The sequence below is a fragment of the Nannospalax galili genome, unplaced genomic scaffold, assembly GCF_000622305.1.
Source record: "Nannospalax galili isolate Female #2095 unplaced genomic scaffold, S.galili_v1.0 scaffold870, whole genome shotgun sequence".
Classification (NCBI taxonomy): domain Eukaryota; kingdom Metazoa; phylum Chordata; class Mammalia; order Rodentia; family Spalacidae; genus Nannospalax; species Nannospalax galili.
The window spans coordinates 1,762,269-1,789,604 of NW_008329130.1; the positions used below are offsets into that span (position 1 = coordinate 1,762,269).

General features: G+C 49.7%; 1 protein-coding gene across 8 annotated transcripts in view; it reads left to right on the forward strand.

Moving 5' to 3' along the window:
• Positions 1–27,336, forward strand: part of LOC103733222 (beta-catenin-interacting protein 1) — a 150,413-nt gene that overhangs the window by 10,428 nt on the left and 112,649 nt on the right. Inside the window, exon 4 of one of the 8 annotated variants that reach the window (XM_008831875.3) lies at positions 17,209–17,523. The exons of the other annotated variants lie outside the window; for them this stretch is intronic. Within the exon in view, the coding sequence (XP_008830097.1) occupies positions 17,209–17,267 (59 nt within the window). The 3' untranslated portion in view covers positions 17,268–17,523. Of the gene's footprint in view, positions 1–17,208; positions 17,524–27,336 lie in introns of those variants that run through there. 8 annotated transcript variants of the gene reach the window in all.

A 27,336-nucleotide genomic window follows, 5' to 3' on the forward strand; every position in this document is an offset into this window, starting at 1 on the left:
AGCTTCTCGAACTTTCCATTGTTCCACTTGGTACCAGATACACCATAAACAAATGCATAGATAGCAACAGAATCCCAGTGTAGTCTCCACTGCACTTGCATTTCTGAGGCCCTGCACTCCTATTTCTGTCTATACATGTGGTTAAGTGGATCACCAGTAAAATTCTAATCTGCCACCATCTCCATTAGCAGAACCAACCTGAGCCAGTGCACCAGGGTGTCCTGCTGTCTCTGCCTGGGTAGCTGAAGCCTGGACATGGGACAAGGACCGGAGCATGACAGCTCCAGTAGACAAGTAGTTAGGGTGAGCAGGTGAGGCAACTGGCACCTTCTGCCCACTAGGTGGCTCTGTCTCTTAGCATATGGCAAAACTCCACCCCAGGCTTCCCTAAGCTGGAGAAGACCTTTTTTTTTTTTTTGGTCTTTTTGAGACAGGATCTCCCTGTAGCCCAGCTGGTCTGGAACTCACTATGTAGACTAGGCTGTCCTTGAACTCACAGAGATACACCTGCCTCTGAGTGCTGGGATTAAAAGCATGTACCACCATGCCTGGCTGAAGACTTCTAGAACTGTCCCCTTAGTTAGAGGTCCTGAGGGAGACCCACCTATAGGACAGCCTCATTCCTGCGGAATCTAGCTACCACCTCTAGACCCATATGCCCTTACCCACTGGAGCTGGAGGGGTCTGGTACCTGAGCATTCGTCCACCCACCATAGTCTAGGTATGTTTACAGGAGATAGGCAGGGGCAGAAGACGACCCTAAGCAGAAGACTACACTTTAAGGGCTCAGCAGATCTTTCTAGCAGGGAGCCTAGGGACCCCTTAGTACTGAACAGTAGTCCCTCCCAGTTCAGCCTGCGTGACCTCTACTGGGCGGAGATCACTATAACTGCCTCCCCCTCTCCCTTGCCCTCCATACCCCCTTTCCTCCTCTGTCTCCTTTACAGTATGCTGGTGTCCTCCAAGTTCTGTCTTTTCTGGTCTTGTCCCTTCCCCTTTCTTTCCCTCCCTTCCTCTCTTCTCTCCTCCCATCTCACATGACTTCCACAGATCTCAGATCAGCGTCTTCTAATTATACCTCAGCCCAGACCCCTCTCCTGACCCCTAGAGCTTCACACATGACTGTCTTGACATGGGCCCCTCCTACATGCTGAGCTTATCCAGCCCAGCCTCCTCTGCATCAAATCTGTTCTGCTGCATGTGTTCTTACCAGACACGGGCTGGAGCACAGCCTTGGCTCGGCCTCAGCCCTATGGTCACTACCTAGGTCTTTGTCTCTCCTGCCTTAATGTTCCTCATAGCTGTTTCTTCCACTCCTTTATGTTTGTATGTGTGTACATATTTATTTATTTATTATTTATTTGTGTCTGTGTGTGTACCTGCCATGGCAGGCATGTGGAAGTCAGAGGACAACTTTCAGGAATCAGTTCTTTCCTATCATGTGGGGTCGAGGGATTAAACCGAGGTCATCAGCCTTAGCAGCAACTGCCTTTGCCTACTGAGCCCTCTTGCCGGCCTCATCTTGAACTTTTGATCCTCTTGCCTCTATTTCTTGAGTTCCGGGATTACTATTGTGCCCACCAAGTCCAGTTTATGTAGTGATGGGGAGCAAACCCAGACATTTGTGAATGTCAGGCAAGCATTCTGTCAGCTGAGCTATATCCACCAGCCCTCTTGTCACAGAGTTCCAAACTGGCCAGTTCCCCTGGCCACTCTGTACCTCCGTAGCCAGAGTGACTTGAAAGCTCAGAAGAACATCAGTACTGAAAGAGCTAAAGTTTCTCAGTGGATCCCTGCTGCCTTGAAAAGCTAGCTCCCTCAGCATAACAAACAGGAGCCCAGCCACCCTAGCTCCCCACTCTCACTCACACCTCAGCAGCCATAGGACATGGCCTTGAGCTCTGGACTCCGGTTGTGTGCGTTCACTTCATTCTGCCTCTGCACTCGCAAGCCCCAGGAGCTCAGCCCTTGACCCCGCCTCCTGCAGCTGGACCAGGCCCTCTGTTGACCAGATGCTGAAATTTTTGAACTTGGGGACTGAGGCTTCCATCCATCCATGTATCTGTGGGGCAGGGTAGACCCCATTAAGCCCTTGGTGAATGCTTGGACACAGGAGTGGAGCAGGGCTAGCAGTCAGAGAGGCTGTGAATTCTCTGGATACCAGCTCCTGGTGCCCAAGGGCTGCCAAGTAGACATGACAGCCAAGCAGGATTTGCCTTGAACTAAAGGAAATCAGTGCTTCTCTGTGAAGGTTGCCCTGCTGAGGACCAGCTGCAGACCTGGGGGGAGAGCTGGAGCTTCCTGAATCAGGCCCACAGAGTGCTGAGCATCTCTTTCTCATTGGTGCTGTTCCTCTAGAGCATGTATCACTTGTCTCTCCTGGCTGTGGAATGTGTGGTCCCTGCAGAAAACAGAGGGGGAGAAACAGACAAGTTGCAAGGGTTGAGTCCTGGCTAGCTATAGGCACTGTTGTCTTTCCTTCAAATTTCCTGGCAGCCTTTTAAAAAATAGGCAAGTTTTTAACTTCCAACAGTTTCAGTGTGCTGCAACCATTTTCAAGAAAACATGCTAGCCATTACATAATATGCAGCCATCTGTCTGTCATAATTTATTGACCAGTTGGCTCTTTGGATCCTGTTGGATCTTTGGATCTCATTTCTGCTGTTAATCATCATAATAGCATGCATTCATCAAGCTCCTTTGTGCCAAGTTCCTTGCAAAGTAATACACAAGGTCTCTCCCATGAGAGTCACTATAGCCCCATGATGTGGCTGCTGTCTGACTCAGGTTCAGTAGCTGAAGCCCATACATCAGCCAGGTGTGGCAGTCATGGACTGCCATCGTGTGTGAATCTTTATGTTACGGTAGATTTGAGGGGGTGGCTTACAAGTTCTCTGTGAGGGTTTTGTTGTTGTTTCTTTTCTCCTTTCTTCTGTGCTGGGGATTGAACTAGGCCTTCACTCATGCTAGGAGAGTGCTCTACTGCTAAGCTACACCCCTGGTCCTTCGTGGTTTTAAGCAGGACGGCATATTACCTGGGGACAGGTATGCCTTAGGTGCTTACATAAGGAAACTGGGGATTTTTTCGGTAGCTTTGTCGGTCTAGGCCCTTCACCTCCAGGTGCCTTTGAATGTGCCCACTCCAAGCTCTCCATGACCTAGTGGGGTCCAGAGCACCTAATGAGGGCCAGTGACAGCCCTAGTGACTTCTTGCAAAGGTTACACTATAACCAGATGCTACAGAATTGGGTGTTTTTAATTCTTGTTTGAAAAGTTAATGATTTGTTATTTTATATGTGCAAGTGTTCTGCCTGTATATAGACATACACACGTGTGGCGGGGGTGGGGGGGTATGAGTATGTACTGGGAGACCAGAGGAGCGCTCTGGAGCTGCCATGTTAGGTTCTGGGAACTGAATCTGGGTCCTCTGCAAGAGCAGTAAGTGCTCTTAACTGCTGAACCATCTCTCCAGTTCCTTCTTTAAATTTTTAAAACATTTTTATTTATTTTGCATGTGCGTATGTGTATGCATGAATATCATGGAGTGTGTGTGGAGGTCAGAGGACAGCTTTTGGGAGTTGATTGTCTCTACCATATGGGTGCAGGATCAGGTCCCAGGTTTAGTGGCAGGTAGCTTTACCCACTGAACCAACTTGTCAGTCCCAGTATTGTTTTGTTTGTTTTCTTTTTTGTTTTCTATTGTTTTTGAGACACGGTCTCCCTGAAGTCCCAGCTGTCGAGGAACTCACTAGGTAGACCAGGCTGGCCTCGAACTCACAGAGATCCGCCTGCCTCTGCCTCCCAAGTGCTGGGATTAAACGCATGTGCCACCATGCCCGGCCCAGTATTGTTTTTTGTATGGCCTGGTTTTCCTATGTAGCCCAGGCTGGCCTAGAATTTATGATCTTCCTCAGCCTCTCAAGTACTGGGATTACCACTGAGTGCCACCACACCTGGCAGAATTGTTATTCTAGTGTTCTGCCTTGGATGGTTCCTTGTCCGGTATCCTGGGACTCTAAGGACTCCCTCCAAGGTATGGCTTATTTGTCAAGAAATTTCCTTGGTCTTTCTTGGCCCACAGGCTTCCTGGGGACAGTGCCTGCTCTGCCTCTGCCTTCTTCTTGCCCCTGAGAGCTATGTGCTGTCACAGTGGCCTGCATCTGCTTACACTTTCTCCAAGAGGCTCCCAGGAAAGGTTTGTGGCCAGCAGGCTTCCTCAGGGGCCCTCCTGACTTTATGCTGCAGGAGATGGAGGCTGCTACTAGAGAGGCTAAAATATAAAGTAGGTCCCTTGGTTAAACTGGGAACTTAATAGCTGTGGTCATGGGGAAAACAGCAGGAACCAGGCTCCCAGAATGTTCCCCTACTTGCTTGGCACTTCCCAATGGACTCAGCTCTGCTCCACTTGACCCTTTAAAGTGTCCTGCAGCTGGGGCTGGTGACATGATCTCTGTTTTCCACCCAGTGTGTTAAGTTCTCTGGAATCTGCCTACACCACCATCCAGTCTCTGTCCTTTCACCTCCTTCATGAGCCTTCTCTCGCTCCTCCCAGGGTCAGCTGGTGCTCTGGCTCTGGCTCCTGGATCTTCATGCCAGTTTTCCCTTCCTGAATCTGTTGAACAGTGAGTGTCAGGAACCTGTGAGGGACAGGTGCTGTGGTGTGTTCATGTCGTACATTCAGGTCTGGTCCAGCTTCTGGGCATAGACCAATCCTTGATCACTGTAGTTTCTGGGTCTTCTCTCCCCATGAGTGGTTTTGAGGCTTCTTCCAGAGGCCCCAGGTGGAAACAGACTCTGCTGAAATTAGAGTCAGGCCCAAGGAGAATTCATTTTGGAACAGGAGCTAATATTTTCTTAACTTTAATCAACACTTATGTGAGAATTACCTGTAACCTAATAACAAATCAAGCCAGAAGTCATATGCACTGAATCAAGCAGAAATCAACCAGATTTGATATGTGATTGTGTCACTGAAGAAGGAAGCAGGCCAAGGAAGAGTGAGGGCCTTGGGGCTGCTTCCTCAGCATTCCAGTTCTGGCTCCAGAAGGGCAGCTTTGACCCTCGGGACTCAGCATGGTGGTTCTGTTGTTCAGAGCTGTGAACAAGTGTCTAGAAGGCCTCAAAAGCTCTGGTGTAATCTAACCTGGTGGCACACGCCTTTAATCCCAGCCCTTGGGAGGCAAAGGCAGGCGATCTCTATGAGTTCAAGGCCAACGTGTTCTACACTGTGAGTTCAGGTTAGCTGGGGCTACAGGGAGACCCTGTCTCAAAAAGACCAAACAAAATAATAATAATAATTATAAAAAATAAGCCTAACCTCCCAACTCCTAGAAGGGGAACTGTGAACTCAGTATGGCCATGTCTTCCAAATATATGATCTCTCTCTCTCTCTCTCTCTCTCTCTCTCTCTCTCTCTCTCATTTTGTTTTGTTTTTTTGAGACAGGGTCTCCTTGTAGCCCCAGCTGGCCTGGAGCTTATTATGTAGACCAGGTTGGTCTCTATCTCATAGAGATCCACCTGCCTCTCTGTCTCCCTAATGTTGGGATTAAAGATGTGTGCCACCATGCCCAGCTCAGACCTTGTTTTCTTTCTAAAGTGCAGACTCATAGGCCCTTCCCTAGCCTCCCTGAATCCTAGTGACTGCCAGATAAGTCTGGGACTCTGCATTTTAAACAAATCGAGGCATTGCTCTGACCTCCAAGCTACTGTGGAAACTGAGGCAAAAATTAACTTAGATGAAGAAAGGGGTTTTTTGTTTTTAATTTTATTTTATGTGTATGACTGACTTATACACATATATAAGTGTACCACATGTATACGATGCTCTCAGAAGTCAGAAGAAGGTGTGGAATCCTCTGAAACTGGAGTCATGATTGGTTATTAGCTGCCATGTGGGTGCTGGGAACTGAACCTGGGTCCTCTGCAAAAGCAGCCAGTGCTCTTAATCACTGAGCCATCTCTTCAAGGGTTTATTTCATCTTACAGGTTACAGTCTGTCATTGAGAAAAACCATGGTGGATCACTGCTTGCCAGCTGGCTTGCCTGCAGCTCATACTCAGCTAGCTGTCTTCCCCAGTCCAGGACAAACTTCCCGGGGAATGGCACTGCCCACAGTAGACTGGCCTTCCTACATCAATTAACAACCAAGACATGTCTCATAGACATGCCCACAAGCCAGTCTGAGCTGGGAAATCCCTCAGTTGAGACTCCTCCTCAGGTGACTCTAGGTTGTGTCAGGTTGACAGTTAAAGCTAAGTAGGTCCCATCTGGGCACAGTCAAGTTCTCTAGTCTAGGAGAGACATTGGAAATATTTGAATGAAGAGACCTAGCATCTCACCTAGGAAAAGAAACTCCAAAGGCCTCTGTGTGTTTGTGAGTGTGCGTGTGTGTGCACGCGCGCATGCGCACGCTCTTGAGCTGTCAGACAGGTGGGAGAGTGGGAATGTGTTTGGGAGTGTGGCTCAGGCAATGCCACTGGGACTTGACCTTGCATTGCTAACATTGTTCCTGGTCTGTTAGATCGGTGGGACAGTGTGATGGAGATACAAAGTGTTCATCACACTTTGCAGATGAGCAAACTGAAGCTGGATATTCAGGGACTTCCAGGCCATACACAGGAAGTCAGGGTCAGGGTCAGGCCCAGGTTCCAGCTGCTAGGTCTTGGTCCTGGACTATACTAAAGAGCCCAAGCCTGGAGAGAACCTTCATCTATCTCCTGTGTCCTCATTGGCCTGTGCTAGGAGCCCATGTGTGACAGCTCTGGCTGCTGCAGCCCACCCTCCCATGGCTTCCTGTACTCACGATGGCTGTTGTCAGCCTGGAGCCCAGTAGGCACCACTGAGCCTGGTGCTGCTCGGGCTGCTGAGACCTTGGTGAATCAGTGGCCACTGTTCCCATAGCAACCCACCCAAGTGTAGTGCTACCTCTGGGTAAAAACTGTCCCCTGGGAATTTTGGAGCATGGAAGCGGAGGTGTATAGAACACTTGGCTCATAGCCTTGGACTGCTAAAAACAGCACATGTTGCCCAGTGGGGGTTGGTTTGTGTGGGAGGAGGCTCAGTCCAGGCTGGAGCTTCAGCCTCGTTCCCCTCAGAAGTTCTTCCCTTTGGAGGACCTCTGGGGCCTGTTTTTCCAGGCAATATTTTCCCAGAGCTGAGGCGTTACAGTATTGGGTAATGAGGTAGCAGGCACTTGCTGGCATTCAAGCAAAGTAATAAGCTCATGGGGTGAGGAGGTGCTGCATCCAAACCCTTGTGGTCAGGGAAGAGGCTAGAGCATCCAGAGTGGGACTCACCCTTGACACTCCAAAACCTGGGATCAGTGTGGGCTGGGTCATGCCAGTGTGGACTGGTACGAACTGCTGTTTGCTAAAGGTGTGCCTTGGTAAGCCAGAGCTCACCAGACTCAGCAGGGGTATTCCCTGGGGATTTGGAAGCACTTCGTCAAAGTTAGCGCCCTACACTGCTGATGACTCACTGGGGTTCCCTCCACCAGCCTTGGAATCAGAGAATCTGCTGCTTCAGGGCTGTGGGGTTTTTAGCTTTTCAGGCCCCTAATTTGTGTATGTGTGTGTGTACGTTATGCATGTGGGCATACAAGTACGCATGTGTGTGGTAAAGGGTGGAGGTCAATGTTGGGTGTCTTCTACCTCAGGCCATTAGGCCTGGCAGGCCCCTCCTTCCACCTTGTTTAGCCCAAGTCTCTCCAGTTGGGCTGCCGTGCTTCATATTCCAGGACAGCTGACCCACAACTTTCAGGTGATTGTCCTGTTCCGTTTCCAGTCTCGTCAGAGTGCTGGGATTACAGATGCACACCATCACACCTGGCTCCTTTATGTGGGTTCCAGGGATTGAACTTAGGTCGTCAGATTTATGTGGCAAGCGTGTTTACCAGCTGAGCCATATCACCAGCCCCCGCCTTATTTCTTGAGACAGGGTGTCTCACTGAGTCTGGCTAACTTACCAGTTGGCTAGACTGGCCAGTGAGCACTAAGGATTCTCATGTCTCTGTGCCCTCTCCTCCAGCATCAGGGTTATGAATGCAATCTTCACCATGCCCCAGTTGTACTTGGATATTAGGGACCCGGATCTGAACTCAGGTCTTGTCCTAGTTTGTTTCTCCATTGCTGTGACAAAACACTCTGACCACTACCAGCTTGGGGAGGAAAGGGTTTATTTAGCTTAGATATCCCGGGTCACAGTTCATCAGGGAGCCCAAAGTAGGAACTCAGGGCAGGAACCTGGAGGCAGAAGCTAGAGCACAGGCCATGGAGGAATGCTGCTTACTGGCTTGCTCCCCTGGCCCCTGCTCAGCCTGCTTTCTTATGCAACACAGGCCCACCTGCCCAGGGGTGGCACCACCCACAGTGGGCTGGGCCTGCCCACATCACATGGGAAATTCCCCAATTGAGGCTCCCTCAGCTCAAGTGTGTCAAGTTGACACTAAAGCTGTCCAGCACAGGTCTTCCTGCTTGTTTACATCATCATCACTTCACTGACTGAACCATCCCCTCCCCATTTCTGTCTCTAATCTTATACTCTGGCTTGAGAAGTGCAAGGCCCCATAGAAGTGCAGAAGATAATGAGGTGCCTAACCCCAGAATGTCTGATGCTGGAATAGCCCTAGGACATGATGGCCAATAAGGGATGTTTTGATCGCAGTGACTTTAAGGATGGCAGAACCAAGGCCCTTGTCCCCAGGGCACACGGACATTGAGCTTGGAGGAGCTCCTGGTTCTGATTGGGTCATGTGCTGTTCAGCTATGGCTGATGATGCTCCTGTGAGTCCCTTTTCCCCAGTGACATCTATGCAAAACTATGCCCATCCTGTTCTTTGGGAGCTTGGAGGCTTGCAGCCTTGGAGAGCAGAATCAGGCCTTTTGTACCCTCATCAGTTTTTGAGATAGGGTTCATCCTCAGAGGTGTTTCTCCTCTCCTCTCCCTGGCCACCTCTGAGCACTGAGCTCTGAGCTGGGTTCTGTAGGATCCCTGAGCTTTAGTGGAACAAAGGCAGGATCATACAGTCAGCAGGTTCCCACCCATGTAGGGACAGAGCCCTCTTAGGGAAGAACAGGTGCTACAGGAGGCCTGACTGGGGGGTGGGGTACTATGGAGACAGCGGCAGAGCCCAAAGGGGTCCTTGGCCTGTGTCTGCCACATTCTACCTACCAGACCTGGGCTAGTCTGTTCCTACTATGTGAAAGGCCAGTACAGCACTGAATCCCCCAGAATTTTCTGGCAGTGGCTCCTAGAGTTCCCTGGCCAGGCTGTGACTCACCCGGGTGCCCTGTGGGGGCTGCAGTGGCTTCCTGCTCTTCTTTTGTGTTGTTTGGTCCCTTCTTGTTGACCCATCCTAACTCCTCCTGCCTAGTAGGAACACTCCTGAAGTTCAGAAAGAGCAGCCAGCTGCCCAATACTACTCACGAAAGGACCCTTGGAAGACTTCGCATTTAGAACTTCAAACAGGAAGAGTGAAGACGGACCTGGTGGCTCACACCTGTCGTCCCAGCCCTCAGGAGGCTGAGGCAGGAGACTCCCAAGTTCAAGGCCAGCCTGAGCTACATAGTAATACTTGTCTCAAGCAACAACAAAAATAGCAAAAGTGATTCTCAGCAGCTGTCGGGGGCCTTTCTCCAAACCACGCTGCCACTGCTACAATCTGGTTTGGGCCCAGAGCGAGTGCTGGCATTAGCCAGAGCCTGACTTCCAACACTGCTGGTGTGAATTAATCCCCGGCTCACAAACAGACCAGTGACTCCATTGTCTGGCTCCCACCCCCGGTCAGCGGTCAGCGGTCAGCGGCCAGCTTCCCTTTTTCTGTGCTCCTGCGTGTTTGTCATTTTTCTCTCCCCAGTCATTTGACTAGCTCCCTTAAAGAGCCAAAGCTGGAATTGGGCGTGGGGTGGGAGGATCAGCTGGGTGCCCGTGACCCCACCCCCACCTTGGTTCAGAGAGCTATACCCTCCACAGCATCTCTGCCCAGCTTTAAGATGGGTGAGCCACAGGGCTGGAGGCAGAGCTGAAGGGAGGACAAAACGGTCAACACTTAGGGTCTGTGTTGAATCGCCAAGGCACCCTGGGCTGATTTGGTAGTGGGTTTTAATCCTGGGTCTTGGTTCCATTCTGACAGTGACACAGATTGGTCCAGGCTTTACCTGAGGCTTGTTGTTCCTCAGCACTGATGTTCCCTGATCACATAGTGTATACACTCCAGTGGGAAAACAAAGATCAGATTAATGGAACTGGGGGGGTAGCTCAGTTGGTACAGTGCTTACCTAGCACATAAGAGGCCTTGGTTTAGACCCCTGGCTCTGCATAAAATCAGGTGCAGTGGGGCAGTCTTCCCAGCACTTGGGAAGTAGATGTAGAAGAATCAGAAGTTCAAAGGTCATCCTCAGCCATACATCTAGTTTGAGTCCGACCTGGGCTTCATGAGACCCTGTCTCAAACACCTACTTCTTGTTCCCCCACCCCCCAAGAAAAGGGTAGAATGAATGCATAACTCCATGGGTGGTGCTGAGAAGACTACAGCTGCCCAAGGCAACAAGACAGGGGCCCCATTTCAGATTCTGCTATCAGAAAGGGTGTATGGGGTGTAGGAGGGCGCTGATCTTTATTGTCAACACCTGCTAACATAGTCCCGCCCATCCTAGTACCTGCCCATCCTAGTCGCACCTCCTCCTACCTTTGGTTTGTAGTTCTAGATGATGCTTGCTGGCTGTGCACTCAAGAGGCAGAGGCAGAGGGATCATGAGTTTAAAGCCAGCCTGAGCTACAGAGTGAGAGCTCCAAGAACATACACAGAGACTGAGTTAAGCCAGAGATATAACTCAATGGTGATCTGTCTCCTTGTCTAGCATGCTCTGGGTTTGATGGGGGAAGCACTAGGGCGTCAGAGGGAGGTGGATCTCTGTAGCCTGGTCTACATAGTGAGTTCTAGGCTAGTCAGGGCTACACAGTAAGAAACTGTCTCAAAAAACAAGCAAATAAAAAACAAAGAGGGGCTAGACTTCAATTTTTTAAGAATACTTTTATTTATTTTTTTTATTTTATGTGTATGAGTGTATTGCCTGCATTTGTGTAAGTGCACTTGTGTTGTGCAACGCCTGAGGGAGGTCAGAAGAAAGAGTTGGATTCCCCTGGAGCTGGAGTTACAGATGGTTGTTAGCTTCCATGTGGGCGCTGGGAATTGAACCTGGGTCCTTTGCAAGAGCAGCCAGTGCTCTTAACTACTGAGCCATCTCACCAGCCCCTTTAATTTTTTTTTTTTTAATTGAAAGGTAAGAGCGACTCATTTTCCAGATAATAGTTATTTACCAGGTAGATATTTGCAGATGTTTTCTCCCATTCTGAGGGTTGTCTTTTCACTTTTTATTATTATTTATATGTTTTTGGTAAGATAGTCTTGCCCCAGCTGGGTTGGAACTCGCTATGTAGATGATGATCCCACAGAGGTCTGCCTGCCCCTGCCTCCTAAGTGCTGGGATCAAAGGCATATGCCACCATGAGCTTCCTTTTAGTTTTCTGTGGTGGTGATTTTTTTAGGTTTTGGGTTGGGGTTTTGTTTGTTTGGGGTTTTATTTTATTTTATTGTTTAGTATGTTTTTGAGACAGGGTCTCCCTGTTGCTCCAGCTGTCCTGGAACTCACTATGTAGACCAGGCTGGCCTTGAACTCACAGAGATCCATCTACCTCTGCCTCCCAGTGTTGGGATCAAAGGCGTAGGCTACCACACCACACCTGGCTTTGTTTTGGTTTTTCTTATAGACAGTGTCTTATTAGGTATCTTTACTTGCCTGGAACTTACTTTGAAGACCAGATTGGTCTCAGACTTGTGACAGCCTTCCTACCTATGCCTTCTGAGGGCTGGATTTACAGGCAAGTCCCAGCATGCCTAGCTGCTGCTATGGCTTTGTATATATACAAATGAAACATTTATTTGTGGGGTGGGAATGTAGCTCACTGATAGAGTGTTTGTCTTTGTCTAGAAACCATTTCCTAACCCAAGGTTATAAAGCTTTATTCCTGGGGGGGGGTGTTTGTTTTTTTGTTTTTTTGGGTTTTTTTTGTCTTTTTGAGACAGGGTCTCCCTGTAGCCCCAGCTGTCCTGGAACTCGCTATGTAGACCAGGCTGGCCTCGAACTCACAAAGATCCACCTACCTCTGCCTCCCAAGTGCTGGGATTAAAGGTGTGCACCACCATGCCTGGCTATTCCTGAATTTTTTTAAAGATTTCTATAACTTCATTTCTTGTGTGCTTGTATGTAGGTCATGGTCCATTTTGAGTTTATTTTTGTGTGTAGTGTAAGGGTCCAATTTCAATTTCATCCTCTGCATCTGTCCTGTTTTTCCCAGTGCCCATCTGGCCAATTCTTTCCCATTACACTGTCTGGGGACTCTAGACAAAAATCATTTGACAGGCCAGGTGTAGTGGTGCACATCTTTAATCCCACAGAGAGGCAGGAAGATCTCTGTGAGATAGAGGCCAGCCTAATCTACATAGTTCCAGGCCAGTTGGGGCTACAAGGAGACCCTATCTCAAGAAAACCCAAAACAACAGGACTGGAGAGATGGCTCAGTGCTTTATTTATTATTATAAAAATAATAAATAAAAATATTAAACAACATCAACAAAAATCAGTTGAGAGACTAGAGAGATGGCTCAGCAGTTAAGAGCACTGGCTGCTCTTGCAGAGGACCCAGGTTCAATTCCCAGCACGTACATGGCCATTTACAACCATCCCTAACCCCAGTTCCAAGGGATCCAAAACCTTCCTCTGGCCTCCACAGGCATTACATGACATCCAGCCCCAGTGTGGCTTTTTTAAACAGTGTTCTATACTTTTGAGAGTATAGATTTTGCACTTTAAAAATTTGGGGACTGTGGGCTGGAGAGATAGGTCAGCAGTTAAGAACACTGACTGTTCTTGCAGAAGACCCAGGTTCGAATCCCAGTACCCACATGGCACCTAACAACTCTCTGTAACTCCAGTCCCAGGGGATCCAATAGTCTCTTCTGTCCAGCGAGGGCATTGCATGACACAGGTGCACTTACCTACGTGCAGGCAATACACACATAAAATTGAGGGGAAAAAAAAACTGGGGGCTGGTGAGACGACTCAGCAGGCAAAGGTGCTTGCTACCAAGCCTGATAACCTGCGTTCTACCCCGAGAAAGAAAACTCTAACTTCCATACATGTTGTGGCACACACACAAATAAATAAATATAATAGAATCTGTTGTTAAGTGTAAGCCTAGTACGGTGGTCTCAGCATTCAGGAGGCAGAGGCAAGCTGATGTCTGTGAGTTCCAGGCCAGCTGGGGCTACAAGGGACCATCTCAAAAAACAAACACAAAATTTGTTCCTACGTATTTTATTACTATTAATGATGAACATAATAAATAAAATAGTCTCTTAATTTCATTTTCAGATTGTTTATTGATATTATTCACAAGTAGAATTGTATATTGATCATGTACCCTATGTTATCATATTATTAGTTCTAATAGTTTTTTAGTAAGTAGAAATTACATAGGATTTTCTACATACAAGTTTTAGTTTTAGTTTTTTTTCCTTTCTGTATTTATTTTTGCCCAGGATTGAACCTTCAAAGCAACATAGAAAAGCCAGGCATGGTGGCACATGCCTTGTAACCTCACCACTAGGGAGGCTGAGGCAGGAGGATTGTGAGTTCAAGGCTAGTCTGGGCTATACCAGAGCCTGCCTCAAATATCCAAAGCAACCAGGCACAGTGGCGCATGCCTTTAATCCCAGCACTCGGACAGAGATAGGTGGATCTCTGTGAGATGACGGCTAGCCTGGTCTACATAGCAAGTTCCAGGCTAGCTAGGGGCTACAGGGAGACCATGTCTCAAGAAAATCCAAAACAAAAATGCAGTAACAATTTTGAAGCCTGGGGAGGCGGTGCCTGCATTTGGTCCCCAGCACGTCAGAACAGAAACAGAACTGGATAGAACAGTGGGAGCAGACCTTCTTTTTCTTGTTTCTATCTTGGGGGGTGGGGGAGCCTTCACCATTAGCTATGGCAACAACTGTGGGGCTCTCTCAGGTGCCCTTGAGCAGACTAGACTCTGCTATTCCTGGTTTTGATGAATTTTTTTGTCGTGAAGAGACATGAGATTGTGTTAGGTTGTTTTTCCTCTGTCTGTTCAGGTGATTGCACGGGTTCTGCCCTTTATTCTATTGAGAGGGCGCGGAGTATCAATGGATAGATTTTAAGCTGACCTTGCATTCCTAGAATAAAACTTCATTTGGTCTGTATTTAAGACTCAGCCCTTTCTACATGCTGCTGTATTCAGTTCACGAGCATTTTGTTAAACACTGTGTTTGTCTGTTCACAGGAGAACCACCACGTCTGTGGTTCTCTTTTTGTGATGTGTTGTGTGGTTTCAGAGTTCTTATCTTAGTGCGTCAGACAGTGTGTTCAGGAAGAACTGCTCCACTTTTTCCTGCCACGGCTCACCTGCGTCTGCTGGGAAGCGACAAGCAGACGGTGCTCTGAGCACAGGTTCTGACAGTGGGTACCGGAGGGAAAGATGAGCCTTGTCTTGAAAGCAGATTGTTGTCTGGAGGTAGAGGATGGACCCGTGGTATTTCCAGGACAGTAAAGCAAGAACCGGAAGGATCTGCACGTACCACATTGGGCAGCTCGCCCACCCCTTTTATTTACTCATCCAAACTTCAGAGAGAAGAGCAGGGAAATCAGCATCCTTAGCCAGCAGCCTGTATAGCCAGGCTGTCACTGAGTGAGGATTATCCAGCCGACTAACAGTAAGGATAGGTCACAGAATGCTCTGGAAGAGTGTAGCCTGCTCCTCAAAGGCAGGAAGACCCTGGTGGTGAGCGAGTCCTTCAAGAACAGAAGAGAGCGCAGGATAGGCAGCAGACCCTTTATCCCCACAGCAGAGTGGGAGGCTCTGAAATGAAGCCTGTGGATTCCCAGGCAGGGAGGGGGCAGACAGATGGCAGTGTGGGAGGTTAAGAGTCTTGTGAAGCTTTTGCTTCAAGTGTCGTTGAATACTCATCAGAGTCACAGTGTGATCTTGAGAAGGTGACTTCTGCCTTCAGAGTACAGGACACGCAGACCCACTGAACAGGCTGCAGAACCCAGAGCTATGGGTTTGAGCTTCTCTAAGGAGCCAGTGGCCCGTTCCCTCTGCACACTCACCATTCCCTCTTGGGGACACAGGGCTATTTTTGTGCCTGCAGCTCACTACAGAGACCCAAGGTCCCTGCAAGAAAGCCCACGAGGCAGACAAGGAAGCAAGTGGGCTGTTGCCATTCAGTGCCACAGAAGCATCTTCTGCTGACACCTCCCTGGCACAGTCTTGCTTCGACCCCCTCACGCCTAGCAAGCCGGAAAGCAGCCCTCGGAGAAACCAGCATCTGTTAGGTACCCAGCTCCGCTGCCATGTGGGGTATGATGTAATCCTGGAGTCTGTGGTTGCTAGGACAGTTCTGGCTGCAGTGATATTGCGTGGTCCCAGGACTAGGACGAGAACAGAATGTTCCTGAGAAGACTGAAGGGATTTGTAGGGCTTCTCGAGAGGCTCCTCCTGAGAAGCCAGAATATCTAGCTTCTTTCTAGATGCTTTTCAGGTATGCTGATAAGTCCAGAATCCCAAAGGCAGGGAGCAGAGTGGGTGTTGACAGGTTAGGTTCCACCTGGTGCTGTGTGGCTTGAGGGCCGGGCTTTGTGCTGTCGCATGCTCATATGGGTTGTCCTTCTACAGCACCACCTGAGAGGTGCTTCCTGTCTCCGCAGCAGGGCAGGCAGGAGAGGAGGCTCCCTTGCAGTGTGGATGAGGATAGCCTGCACTGTGCTGACTCTGGTCCAAGTACTAGAGTTGCACCTCAACCCATCCTTGGAGGCCTTTCCTGTCCCTGCTGTTCCCATCTGCCCCTTCCAGGGTGATTTCCTTCAGTAGCACAGCTCCAAAGGATGTCAGAGAGACCACAGGAAGCCTGCTACTACCGCTGGGGCAAAATACAGAGCCACCATTTAGAAAAGGGGGAGCAAGTAGTGGGGTCCCAGGCACAGGGAGGCACTGGAACCTACTGGTTACTTCACTGGCACAGGCAGCCCCATCCTTCTCGGGCACGTGAGCATTTCCAGCTCCTTTCCCTTCTTTGCCTCTTCTGGCTGATGTCAGAGCCCATCTTAGGGAAAGCAAGACAAAGGAAGTGATTTCATGAGTGGCTGGACCAGAATCTCAAATTCAGAATTAAGAAAAGTCATAAGGATTGTGGGCATCGTGTGTCTCCCATCAAGCCTGGCAAGCAACAGTCTTTGAAACAGACCTGGTCAGGCTCCTTGGAACATGGGTTGGGTTTGAGCAAAGGGGAATGAAGCTACTGTAAAGATGAACAGCTACTAAAATTATAAGGTGTGCGATGAGTCAGTAGGTAAAGGTGCTTGTCACCAAACTTGACTACCTGAGTTCAATCCCCAGAGCCCATGCAAAGATGGAAGAAGAGTTGTCACCTGACCTCCACACAAGTGCCACTACATGTGCACCCCCCCACACCATACACACAACAATAAGTAAAATTTTAAAAACATTATGATGGGCAAGATCCTCCAAAGGCATCAAGACCCAAGTCTTAGAATAAGGGATGTGAGCAGGGCAGGGCCCTGCTGCAGGACCAAAGGCCTGGATCTTTGTCCAGGCTCAGCTTTTGGCCACGTGGCCCAGAATAAGCCTCCAGGCCTCAGCCCTGCAGCCTCACAGTGAGGTCACTGGCTGTGTCCCCCAGTAGGATACAGGGAGACCAGATGGGCATTTGAGGGGTAAACATTTTCCTTTTTTTTCCCCTCCTATTATTATTGTTCCCATTCAGATTGTCATGTAGCCCAGGTTGGCCTTGAGCTCACTTTGTAGCAAGGGATGACCTTGAACTTCTGATCCTCTTAACAATGCCTTCTGAGTACTGGGATCAGAGAGAGGCATGTGATACCACCTGCTTCATACGGTGCTGGAGATCACTGAACATTGAAGCCAGGGCTTTGTGCTTAGAAGATAAGCACTCCAACTGAACTACATCCCCAGCCCCTTGGAAGCATATTGTATCAGCCGCATTATGCCAGGAGCAGGAGGACAGAGGAGGGTCTCTCCCTGGAGGCACAGCCCTTCTGCCTTGTCCTGATACCAGAAGCTATCAGCAATTCTTGTCCCCTGGTCTGCAGGTGCAGAGGACGTGGTGATGGCGTTTTCCAGGTCGGAGACAGAGGACCGGAGGCAGTAGCCGAAAGCTCCTTGGAACACCCTGGAAGTTGTCAAGGGCCAAGAGATCTTCGAGGCTCCTGAGCTGGCTGAGTGGCAGCAGACCACCTTCTCCCCTCCATCTGCTTCCCCTACCCCATCTACCCCTCCCCACCCCAGCCACTCAGTCTGGCAGACATCGAGGGAGATGCCAGTGGTGGTTTGGTATTGGCTTGAAGGGATGGACTCGTGATTGGCTGCAGGAAGAAACCTTTTTATTTTTAAATCTTGACCAACGGAAACCTTTTATTTTTATTTCTGACTATTTTTTTAAAAAATTGCGCCTCGGTATCTGGCTTCCCGGGAAGCTCTCCGAGCTTTGGTGCTTTATTTAGGTCATTTTTTAGGAATGTGAAGAGGCCCAATTGGTTGCTTAAACTGGAAAAGGATTGTGATTGGCTAGCTGTGGGACATGGTCTTTTCTTTGATTGGCTGCTATGGTTCTGCTCTGTCAACAGCGTCCTCCATTCTGAATGCAGAAAACAGGGTTTGGGACATTGGTTGTTACATTTGACTTGAAGAAAAAAACAAAGACAAAAACCAAATGAGCTTTGCAATATTTATTACACAAAGAGCTTGCTGCTGCCTTCACCTATTGGGTTTATGTTTGAATTTGATTGGCATTTGGTATGTGGGTTCAGTTTCCCATTGGCTAGCCCCTGACTCCTGTTGCCATGGATACACCTCCACTCTGCTGCTCAGTCAGGGCCTGAGGGTCCACCTGGAGATTTCATGTGCTTTAATGACTGCACCTGCCCTCCACCAGCAAAGCGGATCCCAGGGACCCTAAGAAGGGTCCACATCTGGAAAACAGGGCCCCCAAGGAGCTTCTAGTTGTCTTGAGCTCAGGGGTGACTAGGAGGCACGATTTATGTGCTCGAGCTGGCAGCCAGCCAGTTTCCTGGGGTGAGAATGAATTGCACAGAAGCATTCCAGGTCGTCGCCTGTGTCATAGTTGTCATCCGTCCCCCCCGCCCCCAGCCTGTGCTAAGCAGGGGAAGAGTCTCTGCCAGAGCCTTGAACCCATGCAGAGCCCCAGCTTTGCTCCCAGAACCCCAGAGACCTTAACTTCAAGCACCAACCCGGCCCATCCTCCCCAGCTGCACTTCCCAGAGCTCACTGTAGCGGGCAATAGGTCCTGGGCAGCAGATGTGTTCTGTCTAAGACCAAGTCCTCACTGCACAGTCTCTCTGTGTCAGCCTAAAAGGGAGAGAATCAGGGTTTACTTGTCAAGTGCCCACAAAGGGAAGGCTGGGCCTTCACTGCGTGGGCCCCACAGGCTAGCCCTCAGACCCAAACTCAGGGTCTGAGTCCTCCCCCAGCCTCCACCCTTACTCTTTCCCTGGGAATTAGAAAAAGATAGTAGGTGGCAGAGGTCCCTTTCTTGTCCTGAGTACCTGGAGTCGGGATACTCTTGGAGCATCATCTTCTCGGGACTTAGGCCTCCCATATGTCAGGGTGTGTGCGGGAGCCCAGTGCCAGCATCTCCTGGGACTCAGCCCTGGGGCACCCATTGTTGGTAGTTTGGATGATCGGTTGTTATCAGCCTTGTTCCAAGAAGGAGTCATACTTAAGACCTCTGTCCTCCAACATCCAGGCTCCTGTTAGCTGATAGTAACCTGCCAAGGCCAGTGATCTGCAGGACACAAGAACAGTGGAAAAGCTACAACTGACCCCAGCCTGACCAGCAAGGGCCTGAGAGCATCATTTCTCAGAGAAGCAGTTTGTGTGTACTGTGTGATGAGCACATACGTATATACAAATGTGCATATTCACTCTGCCAGCTTAGTGTGCCCTGGGACTCCAACTGCCCTGGGACTCCAACTACCCTGGGCAAAGATGGTGTTTTACCCAGGTCATAACATCTAGAGTTAGGTGTTTCTACTTACCCTTCACTTGGTTCTTGTAACTCCCATCGAGGGCTGAGCCCTGGCTGGTGGTGTGTTCTCTCTTCTAGTTGTGATCACCATCCTTTCTCTTGTAATACAACACTGGCCTGGCTCATCTGAGGAAGAAAAGCCCACGTATTGCTGCGGCTTCGTATTCTAACTAAAAGTTTATCTAATGGAGAAAAAATGAATAAAGATTTTTCATAGCCTGGTGGGTGAGCTGTGCTGGTTTCTCTCTCAAAGCTGATACTGCTAAGGCCCTTCCCAGAAGACACACACAGAAGGGATGACGACATCAAGTTTGATAAGCATTTATTGCCTGCCCTGAGGATGTGGCTTATTTGATTGAGTGCTTGCTGAGCAGGCATTAAACCCTGGACCCCACCCAGGACCATATAAACTGGGTGTGATGGCACAGGCCTATCATCCCAGCAATCATTCAGGCTATGCAAGAGGATAAGGAGCTCCTGGTCATCCTGGACAACATAGGGAGTTTAAGACCAACCTAGGCTATGTGAAGACTCACTCAAAAAAAAAATTTTTTTTTTTTATTTTTTTGGCCTTGTTACTGCTCAGTGTTTTGAAGCATTTCTAGATGTGCCTAGTACATGATCCTCAGGAAGGGAGAGGCCCTCTGACCTTGGAATTCTACATACTGCTCAGTGAGGTCAGGGATCTTAGAGTTCCTCCTCCATGTCATACTGACACTAAGCAGCCCATCAGTGTGAGGTGACCCTACCCATCTAGACACCCAGCATTTGTACATGTTCAAACAGAATTGTCATCCCAGTATTTTGTGTTTGGAAGGTAAGGCAGCGTCTCCTGTACCTTCCCAGGTTAGCTTCCAAACCATTATGTAGTCAAACCAAGGATGACTTTGAACTACTGACCCTTCTGCCTCATCTCCCAAGTGCTGGTATTTTCGGACGTCAGTTACCATACTCATTGCAAACTTATCGATAATCAGCTATCTATCCAAGTTTGGAAACAAATCATTTCCACTTCAGGCATTTTTGCTTGGAAGCATTTTCTAGAAATGTTCATTCCCATCCTCACATTCCCATTTTAGCTCCCCTTCCCTCCCCCATTTACACAGACTCACTGCTTCTATCGAAAATTCCCCTGGATTCTGGATGTTGTAGGGCTTGCAGAACATGGGTGTGGACAGCACAGACACATCCTTAAATCTTGGGGTTGAGCTGGGAGCATTTGTTCCCAGACACTCGGGAGGCTAAAGCAGGAAAATCACTTGAGCCCAGGAATTCAAGGTTATCGGGAGCAATGTAACAAGACATTCATCCCCAAAACAAATACCACCTACCTTGGTGTTGGGAAACATTTGCGGTCCAGCAGCCCATACAGTGGCCAGATCCATCTGGACGACTTGTTCAGCTTTCACTTGAATACCTGCTAGGTCTGGGAACAAATTATGCATAGAGTCTACCCTGTCCCTGGTATTCTGAACTACATTGCGGACCTAGCAGTTAATTGTTCCGAGGAAGAGACTGACTGGCTCTGGTCCCACCTGCCCAGCCCCCAACAGAAAGCTGGGAGTCAGCCTCTCAGAGCTGTGTAACCCAAGGGGTCTATATTGGAAAGCAGGTCACATTAAACCAGGACACTTTGGCAGGTGAAATCAAAGGGTCCTTCAGGGTTGCCGAGCCCACGCAGCAGGTACCCTTCTGGGTCTGTCTTCCTAGGCACAGGTACATGCAGCTGATAATGACTGTAGGGAGCAGGATTGGGATGACAAGACTTGGTGGGCAGACTGAGCCTGGAGGGCAGGGAGACAGAGCACCCTCTCCTGTTGGGGTGGGGGACAGTTGAGCGTGAATAAAGTGTTTCTCTGTCCCTGTAGGTGAATAGCAGCTGTGAGCATCCAGGCTACTCCCAGCCTGTGAACAGGGTCCTTTGTCTCAGGGAAATCGATTCCTCTTGGGGCACCTGGTCTGCGGGGAGGGGCAGGAACAGACTTCCTGAATGAGACAGCTCTGGGCCCCAGGGGATCTCAGCACCACCTTATGCTCCCACTGGTCCTGTGGGCAGGCCCTCTCTCTGGATTTCTTATGACCACTGCCCCTTTCACCAGATGAACAAGGCTCATACTAACCTGGGGCCCTGTTTAGAAAGAATTCACCCTGTACACTGTTGAGAGAATGTGATCTTCTGGGAGACAACGAGGTGTTTGGGATGTAAAGGAGGTATGCAAAGGCAATGGCTTCATGCCTGTATTGATTGATTCGTTTATTTTGAACAGTCTCATGTATCCCATGCTGGCCCTAAATTCAATATGTAGCCAAGTATGACCTTAAATTTCTGATCTTCCTGCTTCATCTTCCTGAGTGCTAGAATTATAAACATGCACTCAGTTTATGCAGTGCTGGGGATTGAACCTGGGTGTCATGCATGCTAGGCAAGCACTCTACTGATTGAGCCACCTCCCTAGCCCCTATAAATGTCTTTTAATGTCAGCTAGTATCTTGCCTCCTTCTGGACAACCCCCACCTTGAATACTTTCTAGAAAGCCACCAGTGCCCATCAGGTCAGCCTGGGAAGTCAACTGGATGCCAATCCCCACCCTTCCTGCCTCTACCTGGACCTCTTCCTAAAGCTTCCGGGAAGGAGCTCCAGTTTGCACACCTGTGGGAGCCCCACCCACCCAGCACAGCCCTGGACAGAAACTTCAGACAGCAGAGCTTCCTAGATTCCACTTCCTGGCCTTCCTCCTGCTTCATTGAGTGAGAGGAGCTGAATTGTCACACAAATACCTTTTCTACATGTGCTGTGAGTTAATGTGGCCCCTAAAGTTCATCTGTTGAAAACTTAATCCCCAACTTGATGTGTCAGTGGCATCTGGAGTGGGAGTTTTCAGAGATCTTTTTTTTTCAGAGCTGAAGACCAACCGAACCCAGGGCCTTGGGCTTGCTAGGCAAGTGCTCTACCACTGAGCTAAACCCCCAACCCCGTTTTCAGAGGTCATTAGGATTGGATGAGATCATAGGGTGGGGCCCCTTGATGGCATTGGTGGCTTTATCAGAGGAGGAAGGGACCTGTGTTTGCAGGCCTAATCTGCTTTACTAGCGTTTCTGTCCACCATGTTATGCAGCAAGGTCTTCGCCAGGCATTCCTGAATTTTACAGCCTCCAGAACCACAAGCCAAATAAACTTTATAAATTACCCAGTCTCAGATATTTTGGTATAGCAACAGAAAACAGACTAAGATAGTGGGCATCTTTCATGTTCCAGTCTTAGCGTGTTGTGATGCTGTCTGTATGGTGTGTGGCACTCTCTGCATGCCGGCCTCAGTAATGAGCAATATAAGTGTGTCCCTGAGCTGCCCTAGAAGCCACCTGAGGGTCCACCCTGGGCTTCCATTCTGTTCCTTACCTATCACACTGTGCAGACACGGCAGTTCCTCTCCAAGTTGAGCTGGTTTTTCTAGAAATTCCTCTTCCACTTTAAATGTCCTGGATTTATAGTATTTGCTCCCACAGAATAAATCCTCCTGTCCACATAGCCAGGGGCTGGGGAGACATTATGGCTTAGAGAGCGCTCTGGAGACCAAACCTGGATCTGCTACTTGGCAGCTGTGTGATTTGGGGAGGATAAATTTACTAGAGTGGGAGACCTGAGTGCGTCCATCCCATAAGGCCAAGGGATATGAGGTAACAGGTGGGTGTGACAGGCTGGCATTGGGACCTACAGTCATCATGAAGTCACCAAGGTGGGTATCCCTTTGCCCCCACTCCCCTCCTCCTAAGTCACTCAGAACAAGGATTTATCTGCAGCAGCTGGGAAGGAGCCCAGCCCCAGCTCCAATTAGGTGCTTATTAAATGCTTTCTGATGAGGATGGAAGAGCTGAGGTGATTAGAGGCCAACGCCAAGCTGCTTCTCCCCTCCCACCGCCACAATGCCTTTGCCCACTTAAGAGGCTTTACTGTCCATGGGGGAAGGGTGTTAACTAAAGCAGTGTCCCTTAGGCTTCCCCTATCAGTACGGCTGAGAGAGGTCTCCCAGATGGACAGGCAAGAGACGGGCATAGCAGACCTGCCTTCCAGGGACCCTCCTGCTTTCCCTGTGCTTAAAAACTCCAAATACCACCACAGCCAGGCAGGGAAAGGGATAAAATTAAGTTCTTGATTACGATCAAGTGGTTAAAATAATCCATTGCAGCCAGAGGTGGTTTCTCTCTGCTGCCAGCTCCGCTCACAGCAGAGGAGGAGGAAGAGGAAGAAGAGGAAGGGGAAGAGGAGGAGAACTGTACCCTGAGGGCCCAGGAGCCCCCCACCCCCCCACTTTCCTCTGCCACCCAAAGGAGCCCCAGTGCCAGGGCTGTGGCCCTGATCCTAGATGGGCTTCCATGAGCTTGCCAAGGCTGGGAACTCACACCACGGGTGGCTGCCTGGAGGAAGTCTAACATCTTGCCCAAAGAGGCAGGTCCTGGTTTGGGTGCTCTAGCACTATACACCAGGATTCAAATCAGACTCTGCCAGTTACTAGCTATATGTCATGAGCAGGTCACTGGAAGTCTCTGAGTCTGTGTTTCCTAATCTGGTATGTGGACCAACAATGACACTTACCTCATCCTTGTTATCTGCATTCATCAAGCCTTAGTGTCCCCAGGGTGGGAGCATAGGATGCAGGGAGCTGCCTGCCTGAGGTTCAGGCAACAGGCAACAGGCATGTGTGGGCTGGAGAGAATTTCAGAACAGTGAGACTGGAGGTCTACCTTCCCTTCTTTCCCTTCCCTTCTTTCCTCCCTCCTCCTCCATTCCCCCCACCCCATGCTATTCTGCCTCTGGGCCTAAGGTAGCTGCTCCCAACATTTACCTCCCCTTCTCCCATTTAGGAAGAGGCCCTGGCTGCTATCTCTGATCACTCACGAAACTTCCTCCAAGGGCCCAGGTGGGCTGGGATTGAGGACAGCTGGGTTTGGGGGGTAGAGACACCCTGTTCATGAGATGACCTTCCATAGTAGCCAATGCCCCGGCTCAAGTACCTCTCCCCAGCCAGCCTCAGAAAGCAGCGGGTAGGGGCTAGAGGTAGAGTGGAAGCCTCAACCTCTCACCCTAGGCCCCAGCCTGTCTGGGGGCTGCACCTGATGGTGGTGGGGCTGGTACTACTGAAACCTTGCCAGGGCAGAGCCCCTAATGCCTGGAGATCCGTGGTGTATATGGTGTGCCCCAGGCAGCACTGGGGTGTACCTTGGCTGAGAAGCTAGGAAGCTGAGGGAGGAAACAATGAGCTGGTAAAAATAGCCCTTTGTTTACGTAGCACACATCCTTGTGTGTCCTTGTGTGAATTGGAAGCCACAGCAGCAAGAAGCAAGATGAGTTTTGATGGAGGGCGCTCAGCCTCAGTGGAAAAGCACCTGGCTGGACAGGAGAGGGTCCATCCACCCCTCCAGCACCCCAAGCTGCCTCCCAGGTCACCTTGATGGCCAAGGTGTTCTCTTAGAAAGTCCCTGCCCCCAGCCCCCAGCCTGGGAGTCCTGTGTGCCCAGTGGGTCTGGCTGTCCCTCCCCATTCTCACCTTAGCCTAGGCTGCTCCCTCCAGCTGCCCCTTTGGGAATTTGTCCCAGGGCTGGTGCAGCCTGGATTCTGCCCCAACTCATGAACTTTCTTCCAGATCTCTCTCAGAGTTTTCCCCAACCCACGTGGCTGCCTACCAAGGTAAACCCCAAGCCTTTGGCTGACACCCAGGACTACTCCTCTAGGCTCCTGGAGAGTTAACCTAACCCAGCTGGAGCCAGCCAGGTTCCTGCCGGATCTCAGCCAGTCAGGACCTGCTGGGCTGGGCTGGAAAGGCAGGACTATGGGACCCAGCCCTGCCTTTGAGTTACTGAGGTTGGAAAAATCCTCAGCACCTGAAGGAGGATGAGTCACACCAGCGACTCAGACTTGCCCGCAGGAAGTGACACTGTCCCTTTCAGAGCTCCTGCACCTGCCCATAGGGTCTCTCTCCCTCTGTCCCTCCTTCCCCTCCCTTGTCATGTGGCTCATAGGGAAAAGTCAAGGAAGGCACAGGGGCCTGTGGGTCCCCCGGGGTTTGCTAGTCCCTGGCCCAGGAAGCTGCTTCGGGAGTGAAGAACCCACAGAGGTTGATTTTGTCTTGACAAGCCCAGAAGCTTGGGCTCAAGCCTGGCGTTTGCTGGAGAGCCAACTCGGCTCCATCACCCACCCCAGTCTCCGTGGGGGTTCCCCTGATACTGCCAGAGGCAGCTGCCAGCACCCATTCTTGCTTGCTTTTTCCACTCCTCCTTAGGCTGTGTGATCAACTCAGGGTCCCAAACATTTGTCTAGGGAGGTGAGGGAGGACCAGAAGGGGTGTCCCATCCAGCTGCCCTGATGGCCCTAAAGATGTGTTCTTCCCTACCTCTGAGATGCTGCAAGCATGAACTGAGGCTTAGGCGGTTACTGTCTGCAGGTCACCAGTCTGAGGAGGCTGGGCCACATGGGGAAGGGCGGGGCATGAAGAGGCTTTGCAAGCTGCTCTAGTGTTCCATGGGTGGCTGACCTGTCAGCCTGGGTCCTGGTACAGTCTCCTCCTTGCATGAGGAAGGAACCATGTTGTTTCACACGTTGGGAGCCTTGGCCTTGTTTGTTTTTGCAGCACAACCTGGCCTCTCCTGACCACTTGGGTTGCATTTGAGGTTTCTCAAGCCTTTGAAGTCTGAGGGACAGGCCTACCCTTGCTGTTTCAAAAGAGTAATCTGTTATCCCAATCCAAGGACTCCCAAGGACTGTGTACAACCACCTGCAGGAAGATCAGAAGTTCACGGTCATCTTTGGCTGAATAGCAAATTTGAGGCCAGCCTGGGCTACATGAGGCCCTGTCTCAAAAAACAATGATTTGGGGGCTCGGTGGTCAAGAGCACAGGTTACTCTTGTAGAAGACCTGGGTTCGATTCCCAGCACCCATATGGCAGCTAACAACCATCTGTAACTCCAGTTCCAGGGAAATCTGATGCCCTCTTCTGAACTCCGTGAGCACTGTAGGGCATAGATGCACCTATATTTATATATGCCAGCAATACACTTATACACATAAAATAATAATAAACACTTTTTTAAAAAAATTATTTTTTTTTCTGATGTCTGCTCCAATGGTTCTCCCCTACTTTAGGGTTCACTGATCACTCTATTTTTCTTTCTTTCTTTTTTTTTTCTGTTTTTTTGAGACAGGGTCTCCCTGTAGCTCCAGCTGTCCTGGAACTCACTATGTAGACCAGGCTGGACTTGAACTCACAAAGATCCACCTGCCTCTGCCTCCCAGGTGCTGGGATTAAAGGCATGCGCCACCACGCCCGGCTTTATTTTTTTTTTTTTTTAATGCATTTTTTTCTCACTTGTTTGCTTCCTTCCACTGGAAGGAAAGCTGCACAGGAGCAGGACCTTCAGACCCTTCACTACTCTGTCCCCAGTACCCAGCATGTTAGGGACTGAATAATCTTGACCTTGGAATGGCTCCTCTTCTGAGCCCTCTGTGGTGCAAAGGTACTGTGACTTGATTTTCTGATAACAGGGAATCTGCATAAGAGGATGCCCTGTCTGCTTCACTCGCTCGCATCCCCAGGGGACGTCTAGGGATGCTAGCTTTGACAAGGGGCAGCCTCCATGGGCTAAGACAGTCCATAGGAACAATGGCCTGGGGACTGGGCCTGGAGACTCTCTGTTCCCTGAGCACTCTGGCGCTATAGGACTCTCTCTGCTGGCTTCTATATGACTTTCCTTTGTTCTCATCAGATCCCACACAGACTGGCCTTCTCCTCCTGCAACAGTGACATAACTCTTGGCAATGCCAGTGGAAAGAAGCTGTTTCCTCCCAGGTCCCAAGTAATCCCAAGACAGACTCTGATTGACTGTGCTTGGTTGGGTCTTGTGCCATTTGTTGGAGATTTAGTCATATTTCCATTGATTAAATGATTGGGGTGGCGTATGCTATTGACATAATTGTCAGAGACACACAGAGGGGACCATCATGGCTCCTAAAAAGAAGAATGCTGGGTGATTAGAATGGGATGGTTACCACAGGGCCCTGGCATTGTAGTAGGGTAAGAAATCCTGCCGTAGCACCAATGCTAAGAGTTCAGTCAGCCTGCCACAGGGACGAGGACCCTCTCTTTGATATTAAGATCAGAGTCTTTTGTGTTGTCAAACTGC